At 43.9% G+C, this 13,228-nt stretch overlaps 1 protein-coding gene across 2 annotated transcripts in view; it reads left to right on the top strand.

Annotated features, from left to right (window-relative positions):
- st3gal2 (ST3 beta-galactoside alpha-2,3-sialyltransferase 2) overlaps positions 1-13,228 on the top strand; it is a 285,788-nt gene that overhangs the window by 123,235 nt on the left and 149,325 nt on the right. For both annotated transcript variants that reach the window (XM_059992501.1, XM_059992502.1), the window contains exon 2: positions 11,070-12,334. In XM_059992501.1, the coding sequence (XP_059848484.1) occupies positions 11,996-12,334 (339 nt within the window). In that variant the 5' untranslated portion in view covers positions 11,070-11,995. The remainder of the gene's footprint in view (positions 1-11,069; positions 12,335-13,228) is intronic.

The following is a 13,228-nucleotide window of genomic DNA, read 5'->3' as shown; positions in this document are numbered from 1 at the left end:
AAAACGGTTTCCATGTTTTAAAACTTCCAATCAATAAAATTGATGCACCATCAATAACTCTCTCTGAGATGTAAAGGCGAGATATCGGCTTTTATTGACTGGAAGAAGGAACAAGCAGTGAGTGACCACCATACTACATCCTGGAGACTGAGAGGCCAGGCTCAGGCCTCAATCGCCTTTATACCGGGGTCTGTGGGAGGAGCCACAGGAGCAGTCAGCAGGGGGGGCGTGTCCAGAGGGGTCTGTGGGAGGAGCCACAGGAGCAGTCAGCAGGGGGGGCGTGTCCAGAGGGGTCTGTGGGAGGAGCCACAGGAGCAGTCAGCAGGGGGGCGTGTCCAGACAGGTATATGTAGTTCACCACACGGGGTCTGTGGGAGGAGCCACAGGAGCAGTCAGCGGGGTGGGGGGGGGACGTGTCCAGACGGGTATATGTAGTTCACCACAGTAGTGAAGAAGGCATTTGGCATACTTGCCTGGCATATGTTATGATATTTGTTGTTTTATGGTAGTAGTACAGTGCAGTACAAAAATATATCTACAGTGAATTCCTGTTAATTGAGCCATCAGTTAATTGGGACAACTGTTAAAGAACAAAAATAAGTTGAGAAAATAATCGGGATTCTCTTTATTTATTTGGTACACTATGCCATTTAACTGAGACAGGAGATTGTTGATGAACAGTTTCTAACTAGCGTCAGTCAGTCATGTGCTCTTTTGTGGCAGTACCATGCTTAGAGTAAACAGTTCTTTAATAGCATCAGTTGCGTGCAGTTGTATTATGTCATCCATCTGGACCAATGGACACTGATCCAAAAAGTAGTGATTTTTGATTAATTTTGTGTTTTATTGATTAAAAAAATTCAGACCCTTGCCAAAATGCCACAAAAAGATCTGATACTTGCCAAAAAAAATTACCCTGCTAGACCAAATTAAAATCCATCTGCCTAACAGTATTCCTCTATCAATAACTATCAGGAACTAATACACAGTTTTATAGTACTGTAGTATACCTTCTAAACTATCACCATGAAACTTCGGCTAATTGGGGCAACAGCTGAAGTGGAATTTTGTTTGTGTGTGTGTGTGTGTGTATCTACGTCGATATGTTAGGACAGGATAGATCCTCAGATGTTGACACCCAGGAACTTTAAATTACTTAACCTTTTCACTTTAGATCCCTCTACGAGGACTGGTGTGTGTTCCGTCAACTTACTCTTTCTGAAGCTCACAATCAATTCTTTGGTCCTACTGACGTTGAGTGCAAGGTTGTAGCTGCAACATCACTCAACTAGCTGATGTATCTTGCTCCTGTATGCCTTCTCAACATCATTTGAAATTCTGCCAGCATCAGCAAATTTATTGGTGGTGTTGGAGCTGTGCTTAGACACACAGTCATGTGTGTTGAGAGAGTAGAGTAGTAGAGCACACAGCCTTGAGTTGTGCCAGTGTTGACTAGTGTTGACAAGGTGGAGATATTATGTCTGATATGCACAGAGGCTGTAAAGTTACAGAGAAAGGTACAGAGGCCCAGGTTTTGAGGCAATTTGAGCAGTCCTGTAGGAATGATTGTGCTAAATGCTGAGACATCGTCAATAAACAGCAGTCTGACTTAAGTATCGGTATTGTCCAGGTGACCCAAGGCCACTGGAAGAGCTGTAAACCGATTGTGGTGAAAGGCATTTGCAGTTGGTACAGGTCCTTGCTAAGGCAGGAGTTGATTCTAGCCGTAACCAACCTCTGAAAGCACTTAATCACGGTAGGTATGACTGGGTGATAGCCATGAAGGCAACTCACCCTGCTGTTCTTGGGCACTGGTATGATTTTTTTCCATTTTGAAGTAGGTGGGAACTTCTAACTGTAGCAACGAGAGATTGAAAATCTCTTTGAACACACCCGCCAGTTGGTTGGCACAGGTTTCAGAGCCCTACCAGGTATACCACCAGGGCCTGTCACCTTGCAAGGATTCACCCTCTTGAAAGACTTTCTGACATCAGTCTCCGGGGTAGAGATCATAGTGTTACAGGGATACTCACAGCTGTAGTTTTATCCTCCCTTTCAAAGTGAGCGTAAAGGGCATTGAGCTCATCTGGGAGTGAAGTATCACTGCCATTCATGATGTTAGGTTCACTTTGTAGGAAGTAATGGCCTGCAAACCCTGCCAGAGTCGACGTGCACCCAATTCTGCCTCTAACCTCAATCAGAATTGTTCTTTAGCTCTTGGGATAGACCACCATAAGTTGTGTCTGGCCTTGTATAGTCCTGTAACAACAGACTTGAATGCCACAGGTCTAGCTATGAGTGGACTACGAAACTTCTGATTCATCTACGGCTTTTCATTCAGGTATAAGCAGCATGTTCTCATTGGCATGCAGGTTTCCGTGAAATCAATGACAACTGTGGTGCATTCATTCAGACTCAAAGATGAATCTCTGAATACCATCCAGTCCACTAACAAGTCAAGTTTATTGTCATTTCAACCATAAACTGCTGGTACAGTACACAGTAAAAACGTTCCTCGCGGACCCTGGTACTACATGAAACAACACAAAACTATACTAGACTATGTGAGACAGCACAAGACTACACTAGACTACGTAAAACAACATAAACACTGCACTAGACTACAGACCTGCACAGGCCTACATAAAGTGCACAAAACAGTGCAGAGCAGTACAATAATTAATAAACAAGACAATAGGTATCGGTCTAGACTCTGAGTATTGAGGAGTCCAACGGTTTGGGGGCAGAAACTGTTGCACAGTCTGGTTGTGAGAGCCCAAAGGCTTCGGTACCTTTTGCCAGATGGCAGGCGGGAGAAGAGTTTGTGTGAGGGGTGCATGGGGCCCTTCACAATACTGTTAGCTTTGCGGGTGCAGTTTGTGGTGTAAATATCTGTAATGGCGGGAAGAGAGACCCTGATGATCTTCTCAGCTGACCTCACTATCTGCTGCAGGGTCTTACAATCCGAGATGGTGCAATTCCCGATCCAGGCAGTGATGCAGCTGCTCAGGATGCTCTCAATACAACCCCTGTAGAATATGATGAGGATGGGGGTTGGGAGATAGACTTTCCTCAGCGTTCGCAGAAAGTAGAGACACTGTTGGGCTTTCTTGGCTATGGAGCTAGTGTTGAGAGACCAGGTGAGATTCTCCACCAGGTGAATACCAAGAAATTTGGTGCTCTTAACGATCTCAACAGAGGAGCCATCAATGTTGAGCGGGGAGTGGTCGCTCCGTGCCCTCCTGAAGTCAACAACCATCTCTTTTGTTCACATTCAGAGACAGGTTGTTGGCTCTGCACCAGTCTGTTAGCCGCTGCACCTCCTCTCTGTAAGCTGACTCATTGTTCTTGCTGATGAGACCGACCATGGTCGTGTCATCAGCGAACTCAATGATGTGATTTGAGCTGTGTATTGCAGCACAGTCATGGGTCAAAAGAGTGAACATCAGTGGACTGAGCACACAGCCCTGCAGGACCCCATGCTCAGTGTGATGGTGTTGGAGATGTTGCTCCTGAACCGTACTGACTGAGGTCTCCCAGTCAGGAAGTCTAGGATCCTGTTGCAGAGGGAGGTGTTCAGGCCCAGTAGGCTCAGCTTTTCAATCAGTTTCTGAAGAATGATTGTGTAGAATGCTGATCTGAAGTCTATGAACAGCATCCGAACGGATGTGTCTTTTTTGTTCGGTGGGTTAGGGCCAGGTGGAGGGTGATGATAATGGTGTCGTCTGTTGAACGGTTGGGACCATACGCAAACTGCAGGGGGTCCAGTGAGGGGGGCAGCAGGGTCTTGATGTGCCTCATGACGAGCCTCTCGAAACACTTCATGATGATGGATGTGAGAGCAACGGGACGGTAGTCATTGAGGCAGGACACTGAAGACTACTTCGGCACGGGGACAATGGTGGCGGCCCTGAAGCATGTTGGAATGGTGGCGCTGCTCAGGGAGATGTTGAAGATGTCAGTGAGAACATCTGCTAGCTGGTCTGCACATCCTCTGAGCACTCTGCCAGGAATATTGTCTGGCCCAGCAGGCTTCAGTGGGTTGACCCTGCACAGGGTTCTTCTCATGTCGGCCACGGAGAGACACAGCACCTGGTCATTCGCAGGAGAGGTGGACTTCCTCGCCGCCATGTCATTTTCCACCTCAAAATGAGCCTAGAAGTTATTCAGTGCATCTGGGAGGAAGGCATCACCAGTACAGGTGGGTGATGTTGTCCTGTAGTTGGTGGTGTCCTGGATGCCCTTCCACATGCGCCGCGTGTCGCCGCTGTCCTGGAAGTGGCTGTGGATTAGCTGGGCGTGTGCACGCTTTGCCCCTCTGATGGCTCGGGACAGTTTGGCCCTTGCTGTTGTTAAAGCTGCCTTGTCGCCTGCTCTGAAGGTGGAGTCACGGGTCCTCAGCAGCGCACGCACATCCGTGGTCATCCATGGCTTCTGGTTGGAGTGTGTAGTGATGGTCTTGGATACAGTGACGTCATCGATGCACTTGCTGATATAGCTAGTCACTGATGCCGTGGACTGCTCTAAGTTGGTAGAGTCGCCATCGATTGCAGCCTCCCTGAACATGTGCCAGTCAGTGTGCTCAAAGCAGTCTTGAACAGCAGAGATGGCCAAGTTTTCACTTGCTTCAGAACTGGTCTGGAGCTCCTGACGAGCAGTCTGTATGCTGGGATTAGCATAACAGAAATGTGGTCTGAGTAACCGAGGTGGGGGGGCGGGGCTCTGGCCGGTACGCGTCGGGGATGTTTGTGTAAACAAGGTCCAACATGTTTGCCCCTCTCATTGCAAAGTCCACATGCTGATGGAATTTGGGGAGCACTGACGAGGTTCACATGGGTAAAATCTCCGGCGACAATAAACAGTCCATGAGGGTGTGCAGTCTGCAGTTTGCTAATAGCCCCGTACAGTTCACAGAGCACTTCCTTAGCATTAGCACTGGGAGGAATGTACAACACCAACCATAAGGACAGTGGTGAATTCCCGTAATAAATAACATAAGCTGTCTTGCAAGCACTCCTCCGCCTCCTTTGTCCATACCTCTGGTGCTGCAGAGTAGAAGTACAGCCAGGCGATCACACTTTCCAAAGTGATGGCACAGTAAGGGTGCTTGAAGCTCGTCTGCTCCTCTGGTTCCACAAGTGATATATTGGTGATAATTATTTGGAGACTTTTTCAAGCTTTACTCTTGTGTACTGGAAATGAGATCAAATAATCTTGAATCTTGAATCTCACTCCTTACATGGAGCATTGGATTAACAAATGAAGCCAATATGGGTATGACCAGATTTCCAGGAATGGCAGAGAAACATTGACAATTATAATAAAGAAAAGCAGGAGTGCTGAAACATCTTGAAAGTGTAATCTTGGAAGGTGGCAGGCATGTCATCTTGATTGATGCACCTTCCATTATTGAGTTGTAAAGGTTATTATGCAGTTCAGGATGTGAGGCTCCATGTCATGTAAGAGTGGCACAAATGACATTCTGGCAAGGAATAATTTATGTGGATTGCTGCCTTTGAATTTTTGGAAAAGGACTACCTAACTGTGTATCAGAGATTTTACAAAGGCAAAGGGAACATACATTTGTATAGAGCCTTTTGCAGGACATCTCAGAATGCTGAAAAGCCAGTTGTGCGGTTTTTTTTGCACATAAATTTCTGATGGGATAACGATCAAATAGTCTCTCAACTTTATGCATCAGCCTGAGAGAACAGATGGAATCTTCTGATTTCTCATCCAAAGCTTTTCCTGCTGTCCGGCATTCCTTCACTTCAGCACAGATTTTTGTGCTCAGGTCTCTGAATTGGGATTGCCACAGCAGATTTAAATGATGAAGGCAGTGCTCCAACTATTTTCACCCATATCAGGAGACTCTCATGTATATTTTCCAGTTGGGTTACCCAGAATTAACTTCCCCCATTATGAGCTTCTTTAAATCTCTCAATCCGTAGAGCCACATGGTCATCTTTTAACAGCACCTCCAAATATTCTCAGAGTACTTTGGATATCTCAATAGTTCAACCTTTCTTTTGACAGCATGAATTTCAGGACCTTATTTTACTTCCTGTAATTCTCTTTGGAATGCTGGGAGCCTGGAATGGATGAATTTTATAAATTGACTTTGTAGCTGCTATCCAATTACATTTTGTGCCTCAATCAAGTCCACCTGAAACAAATTTTGTTGCATTATATTTTAAATTAATTAAGTTCTATAAATCAAAGACAGTTGCCATGGAAATCCAAGTATATCTGGGCAAGTGTTCATATTGCAGGCATGACTGTGCCTGTTGACAGTTGCCTCTTGATAATGAATTCAAGCACTCTTTATAATAAATTACCTTTATGTAAATGTGAACTCAGTCTTTATACTCCCTGTAATTGAAGTGATTGGAAGAAAAGGTAATTATTCTGTCAGACACAATGCTCCTATGCAGCAGTCATTCTGCCACTATCAGCACCAACAGGATTTAGATTATTTTATGTAATGTATTATGCTACTCCAAAGACTCATGGACGTAACTGTCTGCTCTGTGTGGCCATCTTAAGAAACTGAAGCTCATCACCAGGGCAATTTTCCTTGCTACATAGTCGAAGTCCTAAAGCAGTATATTTTAGAGTCATAAAGAGTAATACAGTATGGAAATCCCTTCAGCCCTACTTGTCAATGCCGACTATAATGCCCTGCCCACCAAGCTAGTTCTGTATGGCAGTCTTTGGCCTATTTCTCTTTAAAGCTGTACTCATCCAAATGCATTTTAAATGTTCAAACACCATCCATAAATTTGTTGATGATAGAATCTTCGACGGCAACAGGGAGTGGGGTAGCATACAGGAGCAAGATTAATCAGCTGGTTGACTGATGTCCCAGCAACAACCCTACACTCAATGTCAGTGAGACCAAGGAACTTATTTTGGATTTCAGGAAGGAAAATTTGGAGAACACGCAATAGTCCTCATAGGAGTTGGCAGTGGAATAGGTGAGTGGCTTCAAGGTCCTGGGTGTCAGTGTCTCAGAGGATCTCTGCTAGGCCCAACACATTGATGCAACCATGCAGAAGGCATGCCAACAGTTCTACTTCATTATGAGGAGATTTAGTATGTCATCCAAGACTTACAAATTTCTGTAATTGCATGGTGGAGAGCATTCAAACTGGTGGCATCACAGCTGCTGCGGAGCCTCTGATGCACAGGATTGTAAGAGGCTGCAGAGGGTTATAGCCAACACCATCTTGCCCACCATTGAGGACCTCTTCAAGAAGGTGGCATCCATCATTAAGGACCCTCTGCCCTGTTCTCATTGTTACTGTCAAGGAAGAGGGATCAGAGCATGAAGACCCAAACACAACAATTTGTGAACAGCTTCCTCCCTTCCATCAGATTTTTTCATGAATACTGTCATGTTATTTTTTTTGCTTGCACTGTTTTAACATTTTTAAAATAGGTTTTATGTCTGTGCGTGGTACTGATACCTCAAAATAATAAATGTCACATCATATGTCAGTGATAATCAGTTTGATTCTGATATTGTATTTGTCTCAACCAATTCCTCTGGCAGTACATTCCATTCACACACCACCCTCAGGTCTTTTCAAACGTTTCACCTTAAATGATCCCTCTAGTTTTTAACTCCCCTTTCCTGGGAAAAAGACTGTTTTCACCCTATCTGTGCCTCAGTATTTTATACATCTCAATAGGTCACCCATAAATCTTCTGCATTCCAAGGAATAAAATCCTAGCCTGTCGAACCTTGCCCTGGCAGAATCCCGATAAATCTTTTCTGCAGTCTTCCCAGTTTAATAATGTCATTTCTATAGCAATACTCACAAGTGCCAGACTCACTAACGTTTTCTGCAGTGACAACATAACGTCCCAGATACTGTACTCAATACCCTGAAAGAAGACCAGCGTCCCAAACACTGTCTAACTGCGGCGCCATTTTCAGCAAACCATGTTGCTTGTACTGCTAGTCCCTCTGTCCCCTCCAGGGCCCAACCATTCACTGTGCAAGTCCTACCCTGGTTTGTCTTCCCAAAATACAACTCAGCACTTACTTGAATTGAAAGTCATTTACCAGTCTATGGTCACTTGCCCAACTGATCCAGATTCCCCACCCCCCATAATTCGTTTCACTGGCTATGGTATAACCTATTTTAGTATCAAACTTACAAGCCACACCTTGTACATTCTCTTCCAAGTTGTTTATATAATCAGCATCTAAGGTCCCAGCACTGACCAATAATCACAGACTCTAATGAAAAGAACCGTCCGGCAGCCGATCTAATCAGCTGTTTCTCCCTGGATCCCATGCAATGTAACTTCCAGATTAGACATGTGGGACCAAATCAAAGCCCTTGTGAAAGACTCTATCGACAATGTCCCAATGCACTGCCCTTTTCAGTCCACAGTTTCCCACACACAAAGCAATGCTGACAATCCCAAATTGGACTTGCCTTTCCAAATGTTGAAAGATCCTATCTCTTAGAATCCCGTCCAGTAACGTACCTACTACTGACATCAAACTCACCAGCCTGTACATTCCTTGGCTTGGCTTTGCTGTGCTTCTTAAAACAGTTTTACCACATTAGTCACCCTCCAGTCTGGAACTTTGGCTGAAAATGTAACCAATATCTCTGCAAGGCCTCTGCAGTTTCTTTGCCAGCTTCCCACTCGGTCTGGGTCTGGGAATTTATCCACCTTAATGCGCTTCAAGGCCACCAGCACCTCCTCTGGTAACTTATATGTGGTCCAAGGCATTTTTCTCATTTATATTTTAGCCATCATTTTTCTCCATAGTAAAAACTGGTGAAAACTATTCACTAAAACCATCCTGATACTGCACACCATGCTAATCCTAAGCTACCATTTACTTTTAATGTGCCTGTGGAATCTCTCAAAATTTTCCTTTACTATGACTGCCTGATCTGTATCATACCCCTTGTGCACCTACCCCCTCCCCTCCCCCCCGATTTCCTTCTTAATTGTATTCCTACACTTATGGTCATCAACGGATTTGCTTGTTCCCAATTGCCTAAACTCAGTGTATGTCTCCTTTAATCTGGCTAAAGCCTCAATTTTTCTCGTCAAGCAAGTTTACTTAAACTTGCCAGCTTTGCCCTGCGCCCTGGCAGGAACATGCTACCCTGAATTCCTGATATCATACTTAAAAAAAGCTCACACTTGCTAGTCATTTTTTTTTACCAGTAAAGAGTCTCTGAAAGATCCCGTCTAGTGCCTCCAAAATTGGTCGTACCCAAGTTTAGGGCCTAACCTGTACACTTGACTTAACTATCACATTAACAATATTAAAACTAGTAGAATTATGGTCACTGGACACAAAGTGTTCCTGAACAAACACTTCAATCACTTGCCCTACTTCATTTCTTAAGAGGAGGTCCAGTGTTGCAATCTCAAACAAGAGAGAATCTGCAGATGCTGGAAATCCGAGCAACACACACAAAACACTGGAGGAACTCAGCAGGCCAGGCAGCATCTAGGAAAAGTGTGCAGTCGAATTTTTGTAGAATTTTCTATTCAAGGGCATTGGTGTTTCCATATCAGGCTGTAATGCAGCCGGTCAATGTATTCTCCACAACACATCCATAGAAGTTTGTCAAAGTCTTAGATATAATAATGAATCTTAACGAACTCCAAAGGAAGTAGAAGCACTGCAGTGCTTTCTTCATTATTTCACTTGCGCGCTGGGCCCTGGACAGGTCCTCCAAAATGATAACACTGAGCAATTTAAAGTTGTTGATCCTCCCCACCTCTGATCCTCTGATATGAACTGGCTCATGGACCTCTGGTTTCCTCCTCCTGAAGTCAATAATCAGCTCCTTGGTCTTGCTGACATTGAGTGAGTGGTGGTCCGTGTGGCACCACTCAACCATATTTTCAATCTCCCTCCTATGTGGTGATTTGTCACCACCTTTGATTCAGCCAACAACAGTGCTGTCATCAACAATATCACATTGGAGCTGTCATTAGCCTTGCAGTCATAAGTGTAAAGTGAGTAGAGCAGGGGGCTAAGCACACTGCCGTGTGGTGCACCTGTGCTGATGGAAACTGTGGAGGAGATGTTGCTGCCAATCCAAACTGATTGGGTCTGCAAGTGAGGAAATTGATGATCCAATTGCACAAGGAGGTATTGAAGTTTATTAATTAATGTTGAGGGGATGATGATATTGAATGCTGAGCTGTATTTGATACAGATCATACTGAAATTTGCACCTTTGCTGTCCAGATGTTCCAAGTTGAATGAAGAGCCAATGAGATGGCAACTTTTTCTATGCCATGAACCCCTACTATTAACCTAGGGGTTCCTGGACGCCAGGTTGGGAACCACTGTGCTAGAGGATGTGGTTGAGGTGGATACGATAACAACTTTTAAAAGACATTTGGGTGGGTACAAGGATAAGAGAATTTTAGAAGGATCTACAAATAGGACTAGCTTGGATGGGTATCTTGGTTGGCATGCGTATTTTTGGTTGAAAGGCCTACTTCCATGCTGGCTAACTCTTTGACAAATGTGGCAAACGACCTACTATCTTGATAGAGCGTAGTTGGGCAGGGAACGTTAATGGGAAGATTTTGGTCTACCACTAAACTGTGCAGTTCTGAAAATCCCAGGTTTAATCCTTGTCATTGCTGGGAACTGGTTTCGGATATGGTTCCTGTGATTTCAGCACTGGGTTAGAGAGTTTGAAGGGCAGTTCTGAGTCTGAACAGCTCTTTGCTGGAGACCAGGTTTGTATTTTCTATTGGTGCCTTCCACAGATGAATGGTTTATTTTACAAAATGATTCCCAATGCTCATGTTGGAGGAGGAAGGATAATTGAAGGCAAGTATTATTTTGGTACAATGACTGCAGTGATAGAGAGAGAATGGTACTCTGTGATATTAATTTTTTTTAATGCCATTTATATAATTTATATGCTATAGTACTTGTAGTTTGTATAGATTTGTTCCTTTCCTATTGTAGTTCTTTGAATGAATTGAATCACCTGAAAAAGACCATGACTCTTCTGTTTGAGAATGTCAACTGAATTCATATTTTTCTGCTTTTGTTCTAGTGTCTGTCAATTGCCTGCCTAAGAAAGTCCTGAACAACTTGCTAACAGCAAAATCCAGAAGAAAACCTGGCACAGCTTTAGAAAAGTAGAGTACTCCCATCTAATTAGCTCTGCTCTTCATGGAGGGCAACAATTATGGTTCTGTACTAAAGTGATCTTTCACCAGATAGTGGATTAAGGCATCTGAATGGCAACAATGAACATACAGAGGACTTGTGAGGCAGTACGAAGAGACCTTGCACTCATCTGCACACTTTGACTTGCCTCTTTTTTAAAATAGATATTGTCACCTTGGCAACAGCTCTCTCACAGACATACCTCGTATGAACAGAAGATACATACAAAGCATACTATGAAATTTCTGAAGCTGTGAACTGGGCTCCAGTTAAGGGAAAGAGAGACTTTTGTGGAGATCTGGATTGTGCCTCGTAGTCTTAAAATAAATCAAAATGCTGGTTGGATGAATTAATCCCAGCTCCTGACCCACAGGATCAAACCACTTACTTTCATCTCTCAGAGGCTCAAGGAGTTAATGAGTGGTCTATTTGTTGTCACAAGGAGATTAATTCCATTTCACATGTTCCAAAGAATGATTGTGTTTTCTAATGGTCACAAGGTCTGAGCCAAAGTTAACAGAGCCTTCAGCCCCGTTTACAAAGGGGGAAGAAGTCTGAGTGTCTGACTGGAAGAGGAACTACCATCCAGTAACCAGTCTGGGTACAGGTCTTTAACTCCTACACTGTTCAGTGGAGCTGCTGGAATTTCATCTGAGAGTCACCAGTTAAAACCACAAAGCTACAATGAATTAGACGGGCTTCATAGGTGGACTTGAGTCCTGGAACTGCTCCTCTGCTCTGCTTGCTGAAGTTCCTTAACAGCTGCAAGGATCTCCCATCACTGTAAAAAGACCACACTTCAGGGAAACAATGAAGTGCTCGCTTCGCGTCTGCATCCTTTTCCTTGGACTGCTCATTGTCTTTCTGACTTCTGTGTTTTTCACTTACACACTGACGGGTGTGACAAGTGCAGCCTACCTGGAGAGCCAAGCTCTGGAGAGTGTTCACCAGGTCAAGCTGGTACCTAACTACTCGGGTATTCCGAAGCTAACCAAGGACCTTGCAAGTCAGAGGACATGTGCTTGCAGTCATTGTGTGGGTGATCCTAGTGTGTCACAGTGGTTCGATGAGAAGTTTGATCAGGACATTCTGCCACTCTGGACAAAAACAAATATGAATTTGGACAACAGTGTGTACAGCTGGTGGGTGGTAAGTATACTCAAACTGACCAGTTTGATCTGAAAATGAACATATTTTGCATTTGGTCACAATCTTCTGAAGACATTAACACCTCTATGGATGTTGTCCCAGTGCAGTACTGCATCCAGATGACTTGATCGTGTGTGAGCTCATGCAATTAGTGTTGCAAGATATTAAAGTATTAATCTTAAACAGCAATGATTTTGTTCTTACCTGGCATCCATTTTATAATTTAAAAGTTACTTGCATACCGAACAAGAGCGACAACCTTATCTGATTTTATCAGCCCTTCTACCATCCCCTCTCTCCCTAAAGCCCTATCCCCATTCTTTCTCTCCTTTCCACTAAGGTTGGCTAAGACTAGAATTAAGGGTCATGGGTTAAAGGTGAAAGGTGAAACATTTAAGGGGAATGTAGATGGGAACTTCACTCCGAGGGTGGTGAGGGCGTGGAATGAGATGCCAGCAGAAATGAAGTGGTGGATGTTTGGGTTTGGTTTTAACATTGAAGAAAATTTTAAATGTACATAGATGGGAGGGGATATGCAGGGCTATGGCCTGGGTGCAGGTCGATGGGGCTAGGTCAATTAATAGTTTGGCACAGAATAGATAGGCTGAATGGCCCATTTGTGCACTGTACTGTTCTATGACACAAACACTGAACCTAAGTGTGGACTGGTATGACTGTGCTTGCTGAAATATGCACAGTGCCTATAAAAAAATATTCCCCCCCCCCCCCAAAGTTTTCATGTTTTATTGTTTTACTACATTAAGTCATGGTGGATTTGGCTTTTTTTGGACACTGATCAACATTTTAAAAAACTCTTTCATATCAAAGTGAAAACTAATCTCTACAAAGTGATCTAAATTAATTACAAATGTAAAACACGATAATTGATAAATA

Source organism: Hypanus sabinus, chromosome 17 (assembly GCF_030144855.1).
Source record: "Hypanus sabinus isolate sHypSab1 chromosome 17, sHypSab1.hap1, whole genome shotgun sequence".
Lineage (NCBI taxonomy): Eukaryota > Metazoa > Chordata > Chondrichthyes > Myliobatiformes > Dasyatidae > Hypanus > Hypanus sabinus.
This window is presented reverse-complemented; position numbering and strand designations above follow the sequence as displayed.